General features: G+C 38.6%; 1 protein-coding gene across 1 annotated transcript; it reads left to right on the forward strand.

The window, feature by feature from the left end:
- Positions 1 to 1,868: 1,868 nt before the first annotated feature.
- On the forward strand, positions 1,869 to 22,950 carry scarb2c (scavenger receptor class B, member 2c). The gene is made up of 12 exons (XM_004538203.5): positions 1,869 to 2,078; positions 4,167 to 4,324; positions 6,953 to 7,097; positions 8,201 to 8,392; positions 8,504 to 8,595; positions 9,364 to 9,483; positions 10,535 to 10,713; positions 11,499 to 11,617; positions 13,643 to 13,716; positions 16,546 to 16,597; positions 17,459 to 17,611; positions 19,829 to 22,950. Exons 1-12 carry the CDS (start codon positions 1,956 to 1,958, stop codon positions 19,865 to 19,867), a joined length of 1,446 nt encoding a protein of 481 aa, XP_004538260.1. The 5' UTR covers positions 1,869 to 1,955; the 3' UTR covers positions 19,868 to 22,950.
- The last annotated feature ends 1,049 nt before the right edge of the window (positions 22,951 to 23,999 follow it).

Here is a 23,999-nt window from a genome sequence, read left to right on the forward strand (position 1 = left end):
CAAGTCAAGGTTAGGTATCTTGCCCAAGGACACTTTGGCATGCAGATTGGAGCACCCAGGGACTGAACCTCCAACCTTCTAACTACAGGTTACCACCTCAATCTCCTGAGCCACAGCGACAAATGTTTTATGTATGTATGTAAGCTAAATGTTGTAAAATAATGGTCCCCTGGAGATGTGCCACTGATGTTACATTCTAAGAAAAGTCTATTATTTAGAAAGGACACATCACAGTGATGAAACCCTATAAAGCTTTCCTGAAACTCGAAAAGCATTGTTTATGGTAAGTCCAGTGTCTCTTTTCTTTTTCTTTTGTTTCTCTTTTTTTTTTTTTTGGAACATAACTCAGGAAATTTACTCAAATGCTTTAAGGGGATGTGCTTTATTTAAGTAATTCTATGTAATGTTTCACTATATTTTAGATGCAAATGTTGTACTTTGTACTGAAAGAAAAACATTGATGTATGGATAAATCCTGAGTAAAACCCAAAGATGATTACCAGACAGAAAAGCAACAGAAATAAAACTTTGATTGTATTTTATGTTGGATGGTGAAGATCAGCACAGCAGGACTTAATATATCATAACATTTCTGCCCTAATATTATTCAACCTCCACAAATCTGGACTCTGCACTTCAGTGCCCCAAAGATTGTGAATGGGTGTTTGTTTAAGTTGTGCACAGGGTGTCACCTGGTCTCCAGGCTGTAAATTCAGTGTGCATCATCTCTGAAGTTGAGAAATGCTCCTAGCTGAACAAGTCATGTTGATGTTATGGGTCTATGTTGCAACAGGACTGCGGTGAAACGTAATAATACAGGTGTGAACCTGTCTGAGCTGTAAGGGTTTGACGTTTATGTCATTTGTTAAGATGTGATAATGTATGCTAGGATACTGTAGCTCACTGTGTCATATAGTAGCCATTCTTTCAAAGTTTTTTTTTTCCTTATTTTAGAGTTTTTGTGCTTGTAAACTATACATTTTTACTAAATTGTTGGTATTTTTTTTTTATAATAAACTAATATAAAGTGTGTTCTGATCTGCTTCTCAGATGAAAATGAGCAGCATTTTTTTTTAATGAAGCGGTCTAATTTGGGAATTTCTGATCAGAGAAGAAAAAAAAAACAGAAAACAAAGTGAGACAAAGACTGACACACGTTGTTACTCATAGTTTAGTCTGGTTAGACGAATGACAACCCCGGTATACGGTCCGCTATAATTTCAGGTTAGAGGCAGCAAAGAGAACCAAAAATCTTAGTAAATGGTAAGACAGGGACATCTAGTGGAGAAGCTGTTTACTGCTATGCCACTTCCTAAAACGTAGCGCCTGGTGTTGTGTGAATAAAGAACTGTAATTTGTGATTCGCAGACTGAACCTGTCCGTCCTGCCCCTCGTGACAGTTGGCTTGTCTTGGTTCTTTTGTCTTTTTCTCTTGTCTCTTTATTGCAGTTTGTTGTTTTTAAAAAAAGCTTAGTCCGAGTCGCACTGAAATGAATGACACAATTTTATACTCATATTTAACAAATATGTTTTTTTTTTTTTAAGTCCGTAACAAAAGGTTTAAACTGCTACTGCTTTAGATAAAAAACAAAGAATGTTTGCCTTCAAGATAGATAGCCTACTCGTTCTGCGGTTCAGCTATAATAACGACCAGCTCTTGTGGAGGGAGTTTAATTTGTTATGTTTTTCATACATCATATTTCACCATTGAGCCCCATAACAAAGGTTAAACAGATTATTTAAAATCACTGCAGCTTCTTTTTTACGGCTGAATGCTCACTGACCCTATCGACTGTCTATGAAACCGGATGTGGTAGGAGCGAAGTGTCTTATTCCGGAAGTGAGTCTTTGCTCTACCGAGCAAGTTCCTGGCTTCTCAAAACAAAAACAGCAAACAGTGGGTAGCTGCTGTCAGTGAAAGCTGAGAGACGTGTTTAGCCTTCTACTGCCTCGTCATGGTGCTAAAGTCATGTTGCGTTTACAGCGTCGGAGTTGTTTCTGTACTGATGCTGATTCTCGGCATTTCGTTGGTTTTGACCAGCGTGTTTCCACATTTAGTACAGTCGATGGTTAAAAAGGTAAGCATCTAATTTAGGCTAGCCTTTGCAGTAGGCGTTAACCTCAGATAAGCTAATATGAGACATTGTCATAGTAGCTAAAGTTAGCTCATTTAGCGTCTAAGAAATACAGCGTGGAATTATTTATGGAAGTGTTTTTAACAGTTTTAAGCGTTTCAGGTTTGAATGTTTTACAAATGGCTCGCCTTAGGATACAATTTCAGATCTGTTCTGTCACCCATTTACTTAAGTAGCAGTGTTTATTTCTAGGGTTGAAAAGATGAGATCACACAATGTGTACATTTTGTATCCTAAACATGCGGAAATCTTTTGGTAGCACAGCTAAAATTAACACGGCTTGAAATAGTTTAAATAAATAGAATAATATATCAATAAACGCTCAGTAAAAGCAAACATAATTTGACAAAACCCAAATCTCAGTATGGTTCAGACCTATTAAGTAATTGTAAAAAAAAAAAAAAGCGAAATGGCGCAAATTCAACAAAGTATTACAGAATGTAACACGTCTTACTAAATGTAATAAAAAACCAGGATAGTAAATCAGATGATTTTAAATGGGCACAGACAGTGCTGTGCAGTAAGAGCTTTGAGTTTGTCTTAACTGTTTTGATTGTAGAGGGTCTAAAAATATTTACATGAGAGAACAGGTGATTATCCGCTAGACAGATCTGTTGTATTGTAGACCGTTGAATTAAATTAAATTTTGTGTGGATCAGTTGAAAAAAAAAGTTCTCCACTGCTTATTCGACAATTGGCACAGAGAGTATTGTATGCTTTTATAACATTCATTGCTAAATATAGTTTAACATGTGACATAGATGCCATCTCAGTATTTCGCATTTGATCATTTTGCCTTTTATTTGTGCTTTGTGATTGTCACCAAATATTGTGTATCATATGTGGCATAAACACTCACTGGACACTTTATTAGGTACACATTACTAGTATCAGATTGGATATCCTTTTGCTTTCAGAATTGCCTTAATTCACATGGTCAAAAAAGGTGCTGGAAACATTCCTCTGAAATTTTGGTCCATATTTACATGATAGCATCACACAGCTGCTGCAGATTTATCGGCTGCACATTTATAATGTGAATCTCATGTTTAACCACATCTCAAAGGTGCTCTACTAGATTGAGGTCTGGTGACTGTGGAGGCCCTTTGAGTACAGCGAAATCATTGTTATGTTCAAGGAACCAGTTTGAGATGATTTGTGACATACTGCGTTATCTTGCTGAAGCAATAGCCATGGTCACCAACAATAATCAGATAGGCTGTAGTATTTACATGATGCTCAACTGGTACTAAGCATTGACTGTAGAAAACTGTTTTCTACAGTCACTGGTACTAAGAGGTCAAAGAACATATCTAAACACCATTACACCATCAGCTCCAGCCTAATCCTGCCCCTGCCACCTGTATGTTGTAGCAGAAATCAAGACTCCTCAGACTGGGCAATAGTTTTTCAATCTTCTATTGTCCAATTATGGTGAGTCTGTGTGAATTGTAGCCTAAGTTTCCAATTTTATAGGTTGTGTTGATGTGTTATGGGTTTAGAGATGCTCTTTATCATACCTTGGTTGTAACACGTAATTACTGTTACTGTTGCCTTTCTATCAGCTTGAAGTGGTCTAGTTATTCTCCTCTAACCTTCACAATCACCAAGAGAACTGCCTTTCACTACATATTCTTTCTATTTTCACACAGTTTTCTGTAAAATCTAGTTGTTTGGGGAAAATCCCAGTAAAACAGCATTTCCTGAAATACTCAAACCAGCCCATCTGGCACCAGCAGTCATGTTCAGAGTCACTTAAATCACGTCTCTTTCCCATTACGATACTCAGTTTGAACTTCAGCAGGTCCTCTTGAGAATGGCTACGTTGCTAAATTCAATGAGTTGATTATGTATTTGTGCCGAAAAGCAGTGGCCTGTGAGTGTGTGTGTGTGTGTGTCATGACACCAAATGATGATTTCATCTGTTTCAGCAGGTTCATACCGTGTAACGTGAAGTGAAACTGCATATCATCAGCACAGTAGTCATCTAAAATAACATTTTTAACCCCACCGCCCTTTGTCCCCCATTAGCAAGTCATTCTGAAAAACGATACAGATGCGTTTGAGGCCTGGAAGGATCCACCGGCACATATCTACATGCAGTTTTACTTCTTCAATCTCACAAATCCCCAAGAGGTGTTGGATGGGGAGAGGCCAGCTGTGGTGGAGATTGGACCGTATACATACAGGTGAGGGAGGGAAAGGAGAAACGCTTAACATTTGTTTCTCCATTCATCTCTTGATTTAAAGAAAACAAAACAACAAAAAAACCTAAGTGTCAAGTTACTGGAACATTTTAAGAGGTGGAGGCAAAGCAATGATGTATCAGCACCCATAATGGGAGCTTTTAAGATTCAGTGGTGCCAGTCATACGATGTATATTAAGAATAAATGTGATACAAATTTATTGACTAGTAATAAATTTGACTAGTGAAGGTGTTGAGTTAGATGAAAAAGGTTTATAAAAGCACAATACATCTGATTTGGAAAATCAACAACCTGATAAAAGTAACAAAGCCAACGCTGCTGCACGCAAACTGTGGAGTAGTTAAAAAGATCAGAAAAAGACACTGCAATAGTAATTAAGCAGGTAAATAGCAGCCAGGTCCGGCTAATCAGATGGCATTAGTTAGCATCTAAATATTACACTTCATGACAGTTGGAAAAAGACTGAACAAGCGTGGCTTGTTCAGCAGGATTCCCTGGCAGAAGTCTCTTCACTCTAAAAAAAAGAACAAGACAGCACAGCTTATGTTTGCAAAGTTGCATCTGAGCAAACCACAAGATTTCTTGAACACTGTGCTTTTTTTCAGATGGACCAAAGAGATGATTGGCCACAATGCACAGCCCTACTTTTAGGAGAAAGCCCAACACAGTGTATCAGCACAAACGCCTCATACAAATTTTCAGCCAGTTTTGGAGGAGTGATGATTTGTTCTTGTTTTGCAGTCATTGATTAGATCATGAACTGCTCTGTATACCAAAGTATTTTAGAGCCAAATGTGAGGCCATCTGTCTGACAGTTAGCTTCAGCTGAAACTGGGTCGTGCAGCAGGACAATGATCTCAACCACAGCAGCAAATCTACAACAGAATGGTTGAAAACAGAAAATGATCAAAGTGTTGCAATGACCCAGTCAAAGTCCAGACATCGACCTGACTGAAATGCTGTTTCAGGGCCTTAAGAGAGCTGAGCCTGTAAATCTCAATGAATGGAAACAATGCTGTGAAAAGAGCAGGCCAAAATTCCTCGACAACAATATGACGAAGTGATAAAGTCAATACAGAAAATTGTTACATCAAGTCATTTCTGCTCAAGCTTTTGAATCCCAGGGTGTGCTTAGCTCTCACAGGACACTGTCGTCGCACAGTGTCCTTGATCCAACACAGCTGATTTAAATGGCTAAATTACCTCCCAACATGTCTTGAAGTCTCTGGACACATGTCTCCAGAGGCCTGGTAAGGAACTAATTATTTGATTCAGGTGTGCTGATCCAGGGTGATATCTAAAACCTGCAGGACACTGGCCCTTGAGGCCTGGAGTTCCCCACCCCTGGTCTATAGTGTGTTTAAGAAAAAAACATGTGAATGTTGTTAGAGATAAATTTAAAGAGATGCAGAGCAATCCTGTGCTTGGATACCTGTAAGCACCTGAGAGACAGCATTTTTGTACTAGTTTTGGTGCTGAGACTTACGAACTGTGACACGGAGATGTTTATTTTTCCGAAAGCACATTTTATTGTTTTTTTTATTGTGTACATTCAGTGTTATTGTGCCATGAAAGGTCAATGTGCAGTTTATTTTCTACCCAGTCCACACCCACAGGATCTCGACATTCATAAAACTGGCTTTTGATTAAACATGCTTTACATATATTACTTACTTTGTTTTACATTTTTAACTTACTGTTTGACTTGATGTTATTTCATTGTTTTCCCTTTTCAGATCTTTTTATTTTTATTCGCTGATAGGTTAATTTATTGGTTTAATCATTTGACAGTTTGGTTTTCCTGTTTTATGTAGCATTACGTTTTTAAAATGAATTTTTATTGGCCTTATTTTGTTCACTTGGTGTATACATGTTCTAAAGTTTATTCTGTTTAATTTTCTTTTAATATATGCCAATTTTAATTTGCCTTTTTTTTTTTTTTTTTTTTTTTACCTGTAAAGCACTTTGAACTAGATATACGTGTAAGGTGAAAAGAAAGTTTATTTGATTCATATTATCCATATACCCAGTGATAGTATAATATATCGCTGCACACAGCTGATAACCATCTTATCTCTTTTGGCACTGACTTGTTTTCAGTAGCACTGAAAGCTAACGTAAATACTTACATACGTTATCTGGGTCACCAAATCAGTTAAAATAAAGCAGTTTTAGGAAATTGTTATTGAGTTATTAAGAAACAACTCACCATTGACACGTTTTATGGTTTAAAAAAAAAAAAGCTTCTTCTTTTTTTTCCAATAATTGCATCACAGTCACATGTCACAAACACAGTCACAAACTGCACAGATGTGTGTCAAGGGAAATTGAGCCACAATAGACGAACAATCTTCAACCCACTTTTCATGTAGAGTAAATGTGACATTATCAGTCATGTGAAGAACTGCATGTCTTAATATCCCCACACTTTTTTCATGTATTGTGCTTTATATAACATGGCGTGTTAAAGAGTGCAGATGCAAAGTAGGGAGTTACGCTATAGCTTTTTTTTTTTAAATCACAAACAAAGCTAGTTGTTATATTTGGCTGCAGCTCTGTAACAAAGAATCTTTTCTCTTGTCTAAAAATGTTTTGCTTTTCCTCCACAGAGAGTACCGGCCTATGGAGCAAATTGACTTTCAGGATAATGGCACTAAAGTAACAGCTGTCAACACTAAAACCTACATTTTTCAGCGTAACATGTCCCGAGGTCCAGAGAGTGACCTCATCAGGACAGTTAATATCCCTGCCATGGTGAGCAATAGTCTACAGCACCGATCTGATCTGCCACTCACAGTATTATAGTTTTCTCACATTAGGACGAATATTAAGGTTTCTCACATGTGGGCATTGCTCATGTATATTCCTCAACTGGTTGTTGAGTGGTTCACAGGAGTTGCTGGTTGTCGGTTGCATGTTGGTTGCAAAGAAAGTGCTGCAGAAAAGACCTCTTAGGGGTCTTGCTCTGGTTGCTAGTAGGTTGCCCAGTGCCTATAGCATTTCCTGTGGAGCATTTCCTATATGGAGAAGGTTTGTCTTCAAAGTAATGTTTTGCCTCAGCGCTACAGTCAACATGTTTCAAAGGGGGTAGATTTCTGGTTTGTGCTGCACTTTCTACGGTTTCACTACAGTTTGGAGAGTAGTTGGGTAGTATTTGTTGACAAGTCTATCACTTCCATTCAGACTCTAAATGGAGGTTAAATGGTGATTCCAAATGGCCCACGGGTGTGAATATGAGTGCGAATGGTTCTGTCTTTCTGTGTTAGCCCTGCAACATATTGGCGACCTGTCCAGGGTGTACCCCACCTCTCGCCCTATGGCAGCGGGATAGGCTCCATCCACCTGTTGACCCTTAATTGGGTAGGCAGAAGAGGATTGATGGATAGCAGTCAAATGGAGGTTTTTGCTTGGAGATGAGATGTTTTTCCCTAGCAAGTGGTGGTTGCCAGAGGGTCAATATCTAGGTCTGTGTGACTGGGGGCTTAGTCACTTGATCCTACATTGTCACCATGATTGTCACTTGTCCAAAATTGTGGAGAAGTTCACGTAACATGGTTAATGGGCACATGGGCATGTGGTTTGTGTTCACATGTCTGCAAAACCTCAGTCAATCAGCAAGATTAAATAAGGAAGTTGTTCTCTTAATATGTTTTATATATATATATATATATATATATATATATATATATATATATATATATAATGTGTGTGTGTGTGTGTGTGTGTGTGTATACATACATACATACATACACGTATGTACTTACTTACTTACTTACATGGCCTGCTTTATGTTTATTCAAACTAATAATCCTGTAACGGCGTTCTTCTCCCTTTTTTGTTTCTTTTTGTCCTGGTAGACAGTGATGGAAAGACTCAAGGATAAATTCATTGAAGCCAACTTGATCTCTGCCTACATGAAGGGCACCGGGCAAGGCCTTTTTACCACTCGTTCAGTGGGAGAGCTGCTGTGGGGATATGAAGATGGACTTCTTAAAGCCTTGAAAACCATTACACATGATCTGGATGATGTTTTTGGACTTTTCTATAAGGTCTCTTTAATGCACATAAATGTGTAATTGTGTTCTTTGTGTAAACCATATATATATATTTTTTTTAATATTTAAAAAAAAAACAAAAAACTTTTTCCCCCCATCTTACAGAACAATGCTTCCAATGATGGAGAATATGTGTTTTTCACTGGTCAGCAGAACTATAGGGACTTTTCCAGAGTGGACACGTGGAAAGGTGAAAGGTAATTGTCTCCTCTCACCTGTAGCACATGTTGGATTTACAGTTTAATTGTAAAATTGTTCATCAGTGAGTTTTGTTGGTGACATGAAGTTAATGGATGCACACCAAGTGATTTGTGTCATATGATCAAGGTGGGTTTAACTGTGTTCCTGTTGAGTTTTCGTTCTCTTTCTTATATCACCGCCGATAGGACACTGAAACTGAGTCTGTTTACAGACATGTGACCAAAATAACCACTGGCTGCTAGTTTGGCTTATATACCTTTTATAATTATCATTTCATTTCATAGCCATTAAATGAGGAAAGTCAAATCATGTTAGCCAAATCCCCCCAACAGCAAAACAGAATCACTCACTGCAGGGATCAAACGCTGATGTTTCTCCCTTTAACATCATTTTAAAAAATGTAATCAATAATGAAATAACTACTTAGGTAAAGCACCAAACTCTCTTATCTTTGTCACAGAGAAGAACAGCCAACCATCGGCTCTGCATCTGTACTCACTAAACCCCCAAAATATGATCATCTTTCTTGCACTGCCTTTTATCTCTGCCTGTCTTACAAACCTAATTGTTTTAAGACTAGGCTGTTGTACCTTGAGCAGCAGTTTTGGGAAACACCCTTATTTTATAGTGTGCTTCCTAACCTACAAATATATCCAGTCCTCTTTGCCCAGCAAATGGCTTTCCATGGCTTTTAGCTGGGCGTGCTAAATGTCTGAAACATTTTTAAACCTTCGAACTTTGTAACATTTTGAATATCTGTGCAGCTCCTTGAATTGGTGGACGTCTGATGAGTGCAACATGATTAATGGAACCATTGGAACAGGCTTCCATCCTGTAATCACCAAGAATGATATGCTCTACATTTTCTCGTCTGACCTGTGCAGGTGAGTAGAGCAGAAAAGCTGTACCAGTGAAAGATGCAATCTTTTGATTGCATATACAGTACTGTGCAAAAGTGTTGAGCCACCCCTCATCTCTTACTGGTGTGCTAGTAAATTGGGAAATAATTGCAGTAATTTAATGAAACACATGGTGGTATGACCACCTTTATTCTTGAACACAGCCTTGTAATTTCTTGAAGTAGTCTTCAGGAAAAGTTCTCCAAGCTTTTTGAAAGACATGCAAAGCTCTTCTTTGGATGCCGGTTGCCTTTTGTTCCATTCTCTGTCAAGACGATCCCACACTGCTTCAGTAATGTTGAGGCCAACCTCCAAAACCTTCAAATTTGGATTGAAGCCGTGCGACTCAAAATGTAATCTTTATTGAAGAAAGACACATTTAATACGTCACTTGAATTTAAAAGGTTGTGTATTTAAAAAAAAACCCCAAAAAACTTAAATGTAAATTTAAACTATTTGAATTTAGAAATGTATAAAACATTCATTGTAAATGTTTGTTTCTATTTTAGTCATTGTAGCTGAATGTGTTTTTCAGCTGAGCATCTGGACTTTTGTAGTTTCATATGAAGGTTATTTCAGTTCAGTTTCAAGCCATATTCTGCTGACTCATGCAGCATTTGCTGTATTTTCCCTCTTGGCTTGAGCTAGTGAAATGGCTCCCCCCACAGCCTTCCTGAGCCTTTCCCTGGTCTGAATATTGGATTAAGGATCCTAATTTAGTTTGGCTGGTTTCAAGGCTGGTCAGTGTTAGCCTCCTAAATGAGGCCACAGCCTATTTAATGCTGCTTAAAACAACAAATGTCAGTCCTCTGTGATTGTTAATATATTAGAAACAGAAGTCACATTTACAGGTCATCTAACAGCTTGGTTAATAAGAGGTGTCAACACAACCGTTGAAAAACTGGTATAACCAGTTTGTTCAATGCAGGTTTTCTGTAAATCAGTTTATCGCTGAGCTCATGAATTCAAACCATGTGTCATTGTCCAGTAACGCAGTGCATCCAGAGATTAACAAGCATGTAACTCTCTTTCTAAGGTCTCTGTACACAGTGTATGAGGAGGATGTGACAGTGAAGGGGATCACTGGGTATCGATTTGTTCCTCCCAGCTCAGTGTTCGCCAATCTGACTGTGAACCCAGACAACGCAGGCTTTTGTGTGCCTGCTGGTAATTGCCTGGGGTCTGGCCTGCTGAATGTGTCTGTATGTAAAAAAGGTAAGACAATGTTTTACTGTGTTAAACATAGCCAAATGATCTTTGATATGCTGCTTTTTAAGTTACATTAGTTCAGACTCATTTCTTTCCCCCATGGTGCGATTTGTGTGGACAGGTGAGAACAAAGAAATTGTGTTTCAATTGTGTTTAAAACAAAATAACTCAACCAATGAACTCTGGAAATGTTTATTTGCGGCAAAAACATGATCTGACCGAGTTGTATCAGTTTGTACCAAGTTTCAGCTAACCGCGCCTTTTGTCAGGCGTGTGTCGTCGTCCCCCCCCCCACACACACACACACAAAAGGAGTAATGCTTGCTAGCCAGAGACCGTCTCCATTACAAACGCATCCACTAGTCGAAAGCACGAGAACTTGTTCCCATATTTACTTTCTGGCTCCTCAGACACGGTAGAATAAGTGAAGTGAAAGTTCTCTTGTGGTTTGTTGTGATGTGCTCTGGTGCATCTGATTTAAAGCAAACAAACTATGGTTGTTAGTGCTGAGTAATAACTTGTATCAATTCCTCATTGCACTGTAAAGAATATGGAGTCAACACTTAGCAAAAGACTCCCTGAAATTAATTCACTGACTGTCATTTCTGGGGCCTACTTTAGCAGTGTCCCTGACAATTGTACGCTGTGTTTATTACAAGCCATAGCATTATTAGAATATTGATGTTTTACATTTACAGGTATATTTTACACATGGCATATTTTCCTCAGGTCGAGTAAGATGTTGTCCCTGCTTTGTTAATATCTTCTGTAATGTTTTTTCTGCTGTTTAGGGGCTCCTATCATAATGTCTTCACCACACTTCTACCAGGCAGATGAGAAATTTGCTCAGGATGTATTCGGAATGACGCCAAACAAGGAAGAGCACCAGACTGCCATTGATATCAATCCGGTAGGAATCACAACTTTAAAGCTTAAATGTTTAATTCGTTCTCGTGTTGTTGTGAATCTCTCTTCAATTTATAATACATATTTTGTCTAATACAATTATGATTTATATAGTATTAAATCTTCAACACTAGATGGAGTAGTGTCTCAGCTTTTTTTTTTGTCATGACTAGCCAATAGTTGAGCTTCTGTTTAAAATAGTGGTTAAAAATTAAATCAGAGGTACGTGGTACAGGGCTGTCACGAAAGATAAGCTCTAACTGCTCTTATCATGATAATAATACTCTAATTACCTGGTTGAACTTGTAGTAAAGTCTTGATAGCGAGAGACAGACTGAAAAAAACACCTCCAGCAGCACAACGTGTAGCTGAACATACTGTGTAGTGCTTAACAAATGTATTAGACCACCATCCAATGAAAGATTTATGCCACAGCAGCCAAAAATTAACAATTGCTATATGATCTAATTTTCTGATTTTATTTATTTATTTATACAAATTTTACATGATACACTTTCAGAGAAAACAGAAAAAAACGATGAATGATTCTGTAATAGTTAAAAGTTTAAAAAAAAGTGCAATTCCCAAAAATAAATAAACTGTATTACATTCACAGTAAAAGACAGAAAGCATTCTTCTTCTTCATGATGCTCCAGATGTTTTCAGTGGGTTTACAGCTGTTGTGATAGATGCAGTATGGAGTTTAGTATTGTCTTGAAGAAATATGGCAGTTCTTCCCAGACAAGATTAGAGCATATGTTAATGTAAAGCCTGTGTATAGCTTTATATATGGCTTCCATGGGCACTGATGCACTCCCATACCATCAGAGATGCAGGCTTCTGAACTGAACACTAATTTACAAGCCAGATGATCCCTCTCCACTTGAATCTGGAGGATGCAGCAACCATGTTTTCAAAATTTAAGAGAAAATACTTTTTTTTTCTTCTTTTTTTGTTACACCAAAGAGATTTCTCCAGATTTTCTGAGTCTTTTGATCATGTTATTAGATGCTGAGATACTTGAAGTCTTAGCATTTTTACATTGTGCAGTATTTTTCGGATTTTTGTTCACAATTTGCAGATGCGATATTTTGCAGATTGGTGTACCTCTGCTTGTCTTTACTGCTACGCCACTCTTAAGATGCTCTTTGTACACCAGTCTGACCAGTCTAACACAGAACTCCTTCTTACAGTCGCTCTCACGCTTTCGTACAAAAGTACACTTAATTATTTCACACATCCACATATAAAGTGGTGGTTTTACAGTTACAAAAGTATTGAATCCAATAAACAAGCTACCATTTTTTTGTGTTTATCCTCCTTGATCACTCTGCCACGGCATGATATCATTAAGATTGATCAAAGTCCTGTGAATTTTATCATAACTGCTGAGTTGTGATGCCCTCAGCCGTCTTCCCTGCTTGCCCAGAGCTGTGAAGTTATTTTTGCCTACAGTAAAGATATTAAAACTACAGGCAGTACTATGCAAACAGTTTGGGGTAACTTTAGATAAATACATGATACATCCTGAGATTTTTTTCTCTCTTTTAAGTTTTTCAAAATGCAGAAAACTGAAGAAAGAAACGACTAAACTCCCAATTAGGTTTATTTGACAGCTGCCATGTCTCACAGTCTTCCGTTTTTTCACATAATCTCAGATTAACTCAGTTTATTTCTTTTCTTTTCACTGAAGTTACCTTTTTATCACTCCAGCTGTATGTTTGAGGTCATTCTCAAGCTGCATGAGGAATCTGGGCCAGAGCACATGCCTCCCTGATGGTATTATGTAATGGATGGAAAATCTTCTGTACCTAACTAAAAACCTTTGCATAGTTCTGTGTTTTTCTATCCAGTGGTTTGTTGGTTTACAAATAATGTCAACATGTTACTATAAAGATTATGGCCATAATACAGTGTGGGCAGAAAACAATTATTTAGGTGTTTAGGTATACGTGTTCATACATCAGGAGTGACAGGAGTTTTTCCCACATTCTCTGTGTCCCTAACAAAATGAATTTGTGTTTTACAGCTGACAGGAGTGGTTCTCCAAACAGCCAAGCGACTCCAGATTAACGTCTATGTAGAGCAAATTCCCACCTTCAGGTAATCAGCAGCTCTTTCCATCAGTTCAAGCAGCTGAATAACCTGATTTTTCATGAATTTCACTTTCACTATATTAGTATGAAGAGTGAAGCCGCAATAGCTGCATGAGTACCCATGTCTGTGAAGGGCTGCCAGTAAGCTAATTGTAAAGCAATAATGCCACCATCATCATTATGGGTGGACTTTTGCACAGACCTGGCTCACTTGTTACGTGTTTATCTGAATTCAGAAGGAACTAGCAGCAAGATAATGAGACTGTATGTGTTTAGATAGTTACATATTACTGTTATTTTTATTTTTATTTGAAATAAGATAAAATAACAAAAGCTATATTAAAGTGGCAAGTCAGCTTTAATGTGAGTAGGTTTACATCAATATTTTGAAATGTATAAGGTTGGAGCCCTCAAGACAACATTAGTGACCAGAATTTATTATACTGAATAATGTTAACAATGTCTCTTAAATGTACTGACATCAGTAGATAATTGGCTCTGGTTATGAGGTTTGGCTTTTTTTTTATGTACAAGGAAACACATTGGCCTACATCCTGGAGAATATTTGTAATTTGCCATAGAGTCATGAAGGGGCCTTTCTTTCCCATGCAAATCATTTTGCTTTCATCTACAAGATTTGTGCTCTTCTGTCCACCAGGCTATTTTGGATCTGTCCTGTGCATGCCTTCTGCTTTTAGAATATACCTCTTTATTTTTGGCAAACTAACTTTTGCGAATCCATCCATTTTGTTCCGCTTATCTGGCGCCAGGTCATGGGGGCAGGAGCCTAAGCAGAGAAGGCTAGACCTCCCTCTCCCTGGCTACCTCCTCCAGCTTATTTGGGGTAAAACCAAGGCGTTTCCAGGCCAACTGAGAGATCTAATCTCTCCAGCGTGTACTGGGTCCGGACATGCCATGAACACCTCACCCAGGGGGGGGTCTTTGTCAGATACCCGAAACACCTCAACTGCCTCCTTCCAGTGTGGGGGAGTAGCAGCTCTACTCTGAGCCCCTCTTGGATGGCCGAACTCCTCACACTATGTCTAAGGGAGAGGGCAGCCACCCTTTGGAGAAAGCAAATTTCTGCTGCTTGTATTTATGGCCTCGTTCTTTCAGTCACTACCTAAAACTTGTGACCATAGGAGAAGGTGGGGACGTAGATGGACCAGGAAGGAGGAGTTTCCCTTTTATGCTCAGCTCTCTCTTCACCACGATGGATCGGTACAGCGTCCGCATCACTGCAGCCGCATCATTCTAATAGATTTTTATTCTCATTTTCATTTGCACAGTCACTTTATTTATGACTCGGAATGACAGAAAACTCTTAACTTCAAGTAAGCTAACTGTAGGTACTGTAGTCTCGAATGGGTGCTACACAGTCCACACTTACTTTTGTGAATGCAACAACCACAGTGTTGTGCATTACAAAGAAAATGATGCCAGTCAGTGAAGAAAACCTCTTTATACTCTCTTTCTTCACTGTAGTTAAACTCAGATAATAAAAGTATTTATGCTGTTGGTAAAAAACTGTTCAAATCTACTTTTTTCCCATGGAACAAATGCTCATAACCCCTCAGTAACTGAGGCTTAGAAACCAGTCTCTGGTCATTAGGGAAAAATGTGTTTTTCCTGCTTGGATGACAAGCAGTTCCTGGAGGTTGCTCGTGGTTGCTGTGAACTAGATTGCAAAATCTTTAGACAAGTAAAGGTTGTGCTTTACTGCAACACACCAGCATGTTTCAAAAGGTGAAGCTTTTACTTTAAAGTAGTGCTGCCAGCGTTAATCTTGTTAAAATGACGTTAACACCATAACTGCAATAACGTGGCAAATCTCAGTTTGCGAGTTAGCGCGGCTCGCCCCGTGCGCAGGGCTATACGGTACTAACGCGTAGATGAGCTAACCGCGCTAACTCACACTGTTTCTAATTTCACTACCACTTAGCAAGTATTTGGTGAGTGTTTTGCACACGAGTGCAAACTACAGGCAACTGCTGCTATCTGCTAGCAGCAAAAGCACTCACAATGGTGAATACTTTGGTCAGAGAGAGGCTGCCCCCTGTCTCTGGGGCCTAAGGGAGTAAATATAGAATCCAACTTATAAACAGAACTGATGTTGGGGCTGATATCAGTAAAATCTTATCAAATTGAATCCCTAGCCAAGCGTCGGCTCTTTTGTGCAATATTGAACTTTGAAAGGAAAGTTTGTGCAGTTCTTTTGATGCCAACAAGCCCAGATATGGCACTTTTATGTTATATCTGTTATTCCGTTTCAAATTAAAGGTGCTAGAGACAGAGCTTGAAGTCCAAAAATAAATTATGTAACTCTCCACATAATTTATGGTGTGAGATTAATACGTAATCAAGCTTTATTTATGGGGCTCAGGGGGTTGGGAAGCGTATCTGTAACCAGAAGGTCGCCGGTTCGATCCCCGGGCTCTCTGTCCTGGTCGTTGTGTCCTTGGGCAAGACACTTTACCCTACCGCCTACTGGTGTTGGCCAGAGGGGCCGATGGCACGATATGGCAGCCTCACTTCTGTCAATCTACCCCAGGGCAGCTGTGGCTACAACTGTAGCTGCCTCCACCAGTGTGTGAATGTGAGAGTGAATGAATAGTGGCATTGTAAAGCGCTTTGGGTGCCTTGAAAAGCGCTATATAAATCCAATCCATTATTATTATTATTATTATTATTATACAGATAGTATGAATTTACAGAACATGCCCGGGAAGACATTGTATAAGTATATTTATATTACACAAGTATATTATATTGTGTTTTCCAAGTTGCTATTTTTCATTACATCATAGTTAAAGATTATCATGTCATTCTCTTTCAGTCAAACGGGAAATGTAAGGACAGTAGTCTTCCCTGTGGCTTATCTGAATGAGGTACAAACTCTCTCTTTCTCTCTCTCACTCACTCTCCCACACACACACACACACACACACACACACACACACACACACACACACACACACACACACACACACACACACACACACACACACACACACACACGTACGTGTGGTTTCCCTAGCAACTTACCCTAATCCTAACCATCAAAAATGAATGCCTAACTCTGACCCTTAGCCTAAACCTAACCATAACCTAATTGTAACCCTGACACTAAAACCACATTTTGAGTCTCAAAAATGCCTTCAAACTCGTGGGGACCGGGATTTTGGTCCCCACAAGGGCTGTCGGTCCCCACAAGTAAAGTAAACTTCCAATTTTTGGTCCCCACAATGATGTTAATACCCGTACACACACACACACACCACAGCTCTGGTTTATATACATTTTCTGTTATAACTCTCAGTTAAATACAAATGATTCAAAGGGAAAAGACTCCCTTGAGTACCCTGTAGTTAAAGGAGGCATTTTTGTTTTCAGTATGTACCTCGTGTTTTTCTCTTTTATGTATTAAAGCATTGTGTAATCCTGCTCAGACAGACTATAAATTAGTAAATCTAACTTGTGTGGAGGCAAAAAAAGAAAAATACAGAGGTAGATACTATGATTCCACAGAATCAAAGCTACAGAAGACTAATCTAATATAAATCACTAATTAGTAAATTTAATATTACTTGTTTATAGAATTCTTATGGTCTCAGTTTCTTCATAAACTTGAACACCAAGATGAACAGACGGTAAATGAAAGGGCCGTAAATGTACCATTTACTTTTGTAGGGGCTGTGTTTGTGTTCTTATGTGCTATAACACAATATTTTCTCTTACCGTCTTAACAGAGCGCCACCATTGATGACACAGCAGCCAAGAAGCTAAAGGCGATTGGTGTTCAGCAGAACGTTGTGGAGAACATTCCCTTCATGCTGATTGGCCTAGCCATCATTGTGGGAGGAATCTTCATGTTCTTGGTGTGTCAACAGAAAGTCCCCGAGGTGAGCTTGTGCAATAAGCAACTGTGTGATGTCATTATGTTGGGACAGATGGCCTGAGCCTGGTTCTGCCAAGTGCTTGCACATACAGGATGGCTCAATTTTTTTCATTCAGATTTATGATGGTGTATGTGGTCAATTTAAAATAATCTAAAAAATAGTTCAAATAAATTGATTTATTTTTCATTATGAAGCACCTTAGATTAGTCCATAGCATGCCCCAAAAGCCCTATAAATGCTCAAGAAAAATAACTTAGAAAATACAAATCGAACCTGTTTAATTAATGCCATGCTGCGCTCCACTCTAAAGAACTACAAACTACAACTAAAAAAAACGAATTAACTGAAATAAGTTAATGGGTGAGTCTATTCAAATTAGGGCTGCCACGATTAGTCAACTAGTCACGATTACATCGACTATCAGAATCGTCGACGACTAATTTAATAGTCGACGCGTCGTTTGAAGCTTTGTAAGATCCCAAAAGACGCAGGAATAAGTAGCAGGATTTAAGAGTGTAATAACGGACTGAAACAGAAGATGGCAGCACTGCATGTACAAGGATGCCAGCTGCCGTTAAACCCCGAAGAAGAAGTAGCTCTGTCCCAGAATTCGTAGCGCGGCCCAGCTCAGTTGTCAACAATGGCAGCAGCTAGTTAGTTTTAATGTTACTCTTATTATTCTTTCTGGGTCACAAAATAAACGTTTAACATATTTTCAGCCGAGAATGTAGCTGTGTAAACCTCAAATATCTGCTCAGTTTATCAAGACACCACATATTTTCAAAAGCGCTCCCACGTTTTCAAAGATGTCTGTTACCCACCAGCTCCAGTGTTAGCTAGGCGGGGGCAAGGCTCACTAGAGCCCGTGGGAACAGCGGACTCCCGGCAAATCGTTTTCAAATCCACCACCGTCTTTCGCTACTCAGGTTAAACATGATATATAAGTCACTTAGATAACTTAAAATGTTATTGTTTGGCTTTTTTTTAGTATTTTATTTGTTCCTGAGTAAATCGGTTTGGCTGAGATTAAAGTTATAGTTTTTAGACAGCTGAATAAACATCAAGCAGACAGCTGATTATCAGAAGTGTGAAATGGTAGAGAGTTTACTCCGGTGTCCTGTTATATTTTAGATAGCAAGGAGCAGACGGCTGAGTTTATTAAAATTTCACCAAAACAATCTGCAAATTTCATTAAAATTTAATAAACTATCATCTTGTCTTTCTTGTTAGTTAGCACATACCTTAAACATGCATGCTGGTGCAATAAGCTTTACGTCCAATGGATGCATGATCTGATTGTCGACTAATAGCAAAAATAATCGGTGACTAGTCGACTATCAAAATAATCGTTTGGGGCAGCCCTAATTCAAATATTGTAGTAGATTTTAAGACTATTCAGAGCAGATACTGTTGCCTTCCTATGAGCTAGCAGCAGTCTGGCCATTTTTTTGGCAATCCTCTGGCATCAACAAGCCACGTGCACCCAGAGAACTGCTGCTTACTGGCACCAACAATCATGCAATGTTCAAAGTCACTCGAATCAACTTTTGCCCCCCTTTTGATGTTCAGTTTGAACATGAGCAGCATCAGCAGCTAATCAATTGCTGCCGTGTGATTGTGTGAATGTGTAAAGCGCTTTGGGGTCCTTAGGGACAAGTAAAGCGCTATACAAATACAGGCCATTGTCTGATCAGATATTTAGGTATTTGGATCATCTGCCTCCATCTGACTTTATCCTTAGCATTCTCTCCTGTCACACCAATCCTCTGTATGTCCCTCCTCCATTATATCCTTGTGTGAGGTTTCCCTCTTTTCCTCCTGCCTGGCAGCTCCATCTTCAGAATCCTTTGTCCAATATCTCCACTACCCTTCCCCTTTAAATGTCCAAATCATCTCAGCCTCGCCTCTCTAACTTACCTTAAACCCATTCCCCCTAATTAGCTCTACTTCTTGCATCTTTATCGATCTATATGCATCTGTCTCATTCATACACATGCATTTTGTCCTCTGTGAATTTAAATCCCTCTTCTCTCCGTTGCATATTTCCACCACTCCAGGATCTCTTCCATCTACTCCTTACATGCATGTCCTGAACAACCCTCACATACTTCACTGCCTTTCCTGACTTACTCATGCAGCATCACAGTTCCTCTCTCAGTACTTTAAATTGTAATATATTTGCATTTTATATATATATTTTTTTATATTTTTCTTTTTCAGAGCACTGCTGCCGAACGACAGCCCCTGCTCTCATCGTAACAGCAAACAGAACGTGGAAAGAGGAAGATTGCCTTGGTTGCAATACAATTCAAGGGGTTCACCCATTAATTCTCAAGTAACACTAATACAGTGGTTTTCATATTTTAATCTACTTTCGCATTCATGGTTGTAAGAAAGTGGTAAAAACTGTCTTTTTGTTGTGTTTGTTGCTGGGTTTGGAGGATAATGTCTTCATTTCAAGTTGTAATGATGCTGGAATCCAGATTTTCCAGTCAATCTTAAATTGAGCTTGTTTTTATTTTAACTCCTAACTATGGGATTTTTGAATTGGATTAACACGGGGTTAGTTAACCCCCTTAAACAACCCAGCTTTGAATTAATCAAACATCCTGGAAGTGGGAAAAACACTGTACTGCAAAGTGGCCATATATGTGTGAGCTGTTGCTGCGTTTCTGAATATAAAAGACGTTGTGTCTATCTACAAGGCAACTGGCTAGAGCTTGAACAGTTACTAGATTCCCAGACTAGTTTGGGAGTCAGAGTTAGTTTTAAAAAGCAAGAAAAAACAGTATTAAGAAGCCAGGTTGGTTGTATGTTATAATGAAGTGGATGTAAAAAGTCAGGCTAGTAGTGCAGCCTGTTCGAAGTGCAGATTACTTTGGGCTTGTCTTTCAGCCTTTTGGCTTCAGATGCTATGGCGATGTGGTCTTGTTCATTTTAAAATGATGTTCTGTGTTGTAGCCAAGCTCAGTAATCTACAGTGTATATTAGGGCTGCCACGATTAGTCGACTAGTCACGACTAATTTAATAGTCGATGCGTCGTTTGAAGCTTTGTAAGATCCCAAAAGACGCAGGAATGAGTACCGTAATTGTCGGGCTATAAGCCGCTACTTTTTGCACAAGCTTTGAACCCTGCGGCTTTTAGTCAGGTGCGGCTTTTCTATGGATTGTCCATGATTTTTGTCATATCGTAAGCGGATTTGTTTTGTTTGTTCCGCTGTTGTACGGCACTACGTTGCCTGGCGGAAGGATCGGGGTTCAAGAGTGGTATGTTGGTCACATGTCCGTCTGCCAGGCAACGTAGTGCCGTACGAAGTAGCGGGAAAAACAAACTTCAAAGTAGCGCTATGTGTTCAGTTGGAGGCGTGGATGATGAGCGGTGGTAAACTTGCGAAAAGCAAGTTATGCTCAACTCCACCAGTAGATTCTGACAGCGTGGAAAAGTGTGAAAACATCCACGATCACCAACGGATTTCGAAGGGCTGGACTGCTGCATGATGGAGAGGAGGACACCGCCACGGCCCTTCAGAGGGTGTTCGACTCTGACACTGACAACGAGGATTTCTTTGGTTTTGAAAGTGACAACAAAGGAGAGAAGCGGAGAGTGGATGACGAAGCCATCATGAGCCTGTTCGTATCCGACACTGGAGGAGAGGACTTTGGTGGTTTTAGTGCACAAGAAGAAGAGAAAGATGGTGTGCTGTAGGTTATTATGTACTACATTTGTTACTCATTTATGAAGCACAGTACATGTTTCGTACTTGTAATTACCGCTACTTGTACATATACCTAAAAAGTTATGCAAATATGTACCCATAACTTGTTTTTCAAAATATCGTTTCAAAACCCTGAAGAAGAAGAAGAAGCTCTGTCCCAGAATTCATAGCGCGGCCCAGCTCAGTTTCCAACAATGGCGGCAGCTAGTTAGTTTTAATAGTACTCTTATTATTCTTTTTGGGCCACAAAATAAACGTTTAACATATTTTCAGGCAAGAATGTAACTATGTAAACCTCAAATATCTGCTCAGTTTATCAAGACATCTCATATTTTCAAAAGCGCTCCGACGTTTTCGGAGACGTCTGTTACCCACCAGCTCCAGTGTTAGCCGGGGTTCAAGGCTCACTAGAGCCGGTGAGAACACCGGACTCCCCGCAAATCGTTTTCAAACCCACCGCCGTCTTTCGCCACTCAGGTTAAACATATATAAGTCACTTAGATAACTTAAAAATGTTATTGTTTGGCTTTTTTTTTTTTTAGTATTTTATTTGTTCCTGAGTAAATCAGTTTGTCTGAGATTAAAGTTATAGTTTTTACACATCTGAATAAACGTCAAGCAGACAGCTGATTATCAGAAGCGTGAGATGCTCGAGAATATACTCCAGTGTCCTGTTATATTTTAGATAGCAAGGAGCAGACGGCTGAGTTTATTAAACTGCACTGAAACGATCTGCAAATTTCATTAAAATTTAATAAACTACCATCTTGTCTTTATTTTTAGTTACCACATACCTTAAACACTTAAAGCTGTAAGCTAATGATAGTTATATAAGAGCAGACTCATGCTGGTGCAATAAGCTGTACGTTTTACGTCCAGTGGATGATGATCTGATTAGTCGACTGATCGCAAAAATAATCGGTGACTAGTCGACTATCAAAATAATCGTTTGTGGCAGCCCTAGTGTATATATACATGTGTGTCCTCCTTGTGATCCAATCAGTATTAACCCAACAATGACAGGATGGCTTTCTTCCTGTTGTGAATGTCTAATACAATATTATTTCATTTAATTCCAGTACTGTCATAAATATGTTAATATAAATTATACTGATTTACATTGCTGAAACCGGAATATGAAGCTTTGTGGTAGTGACACTGACAAACACACAAAAACTTTTGAAGCACTTAGACTGATTTTGTTTTTTCCCCAGTTTAACTTCTGTGGCATTTTATAACTTTATTGAAGCATTTTTAATAATAAAAAACAACAACCCCACATTGTTTTCCTATTGGCCTATGAATTTTTAGAGCACATATGACTAAATGTTATTTTTCTATCCAACGTTGCACACAGTTTCACTATAATATAGATGTTTTTGCTATTTCAGTCACTATTTTTTGCTGACAAAATCTTTTGTGTTCAATTTCTTTTTTTGAGTGTGTGTGTTTGTTTTGTGCCTAAAAGAGAACATTGTTTACACTACTACTACTCCCTGGCAAAATCAGTACTTAACTATAATCACGATTTATACGCAAATCTCTCATTAGGGTCACATGTATGACAGTTTGCACGTTGTCGTTTGCTATGACTCAACAATAAACTTTCTATGCTATTCCCTGAAGGTGTGTTTGTAGTTCCTGTCTGACATTGCAAAAGTATTGAATCATTGCTCGGCAGATGACCAATAAAGCAAGACGGGCTTTATGACAAACTAAGGTCTGACTAACTACGGTGCACTGCTTTTTCCCTTCTTTAATATAGCGCTGTATGTAGGTTGATAACCAAAACATCTTTTTTGGTTGTAACAACAATATAAAGATATATTCAGTCATTGTCTTTGCAAGCTTTTGAGAAAAGCTGATTAGTTTTTAAGGAGAAAAAAACTTAACCTGTAAACCTTGGGTTTTAATGTTTACGTGGAAAACCGTAATACCATAATGTTGGTGTGACCGGTAGTAATCATTAAAAACACACACACACACACACACACACACACACACACACACACACACACACACACACACACACACACACACAAACAACCCAATTGTATTGTAGCCTTCTGGATTCACATCATGGCTGCTGATCAAAGTTTGCCCACAGGCTGATCATTTAGTTTAAAATGCTGCCTTCACTGTCTTTCATCTATATTTTAAATCGGTATATGCTACATGCAGAACAGACATGTGTAATATAGGAATGAATAACAACAATTAAAGGTTTACATAAAACTTAGCAGTACTTGCCGTAGCATTCACGCAAGTCCTGATGGTCGTCGTAAACATATTCAGTATCGACAGAATTAGAATTTTTGTCTGTTATGTATCTGTGATATTTAAAGACTTTATTTCTAATTCTTCAAACAAAATTCGTCATGAATACAAATATTAGTGACCATTGTTACATATGGGCAACACGTGAAACAATAAATCTTTTTTTTTTTTAAACACATAGATGTTAATAATCAATGTGTGGTGATGGTCATGAAGACTTTTGTTCAGAATGGCCCAACCATTAAGGAGGATGTAGTAGTAGTAATAATAATAATAACTTGTAATATTTATGATGCATAAAGACATGCATACGCTTTAAATACGCTTGCTATATCATAGCAAGAAGATATTTATGAAATCATTTTTATATATTGCCCCAAGTGGTCTGTCAGTGAAC

This window comes from Maylandia zebra, linkage group LG7, assembly GCF_041146795.1.
Source record: "Maylandia zebra isolate NMK-2024a linkage group LG7, Mzebra_GT3a, whole genome shotgun sequence".
NCBI classification, from domain to species: Eukaryota; Metazoa; Chordata; class Actinopteri; order Cichliformes; family Cichlidae; genus Maylandia; species Maylandia zebra.

Bases quoted from the DNA above. Each gene is read 5' to 3' on its own strand.
- scarb2c (XM_004538203.5), top strand. From the start codon at position 1,956: ATGGTGCTAAAGTCATGTTGCGTTTACAGCGTCGGAGTTGTTTCTGTA. The intron at 8,393-8,503 runs GTCTCTTTAATG...CCCATCTTACAG, and splicing joins TTTTTGGACTTTTCTATAAG to AACAATGCTTCCAATGATGG. The intron at 11,618-13,642 runs GTAGGAATCACA...TGTGTTTTACAG, and splicing joins CTGCCATTGATATCAATCCG to CTGACAGGAGTGGTTCTCCA.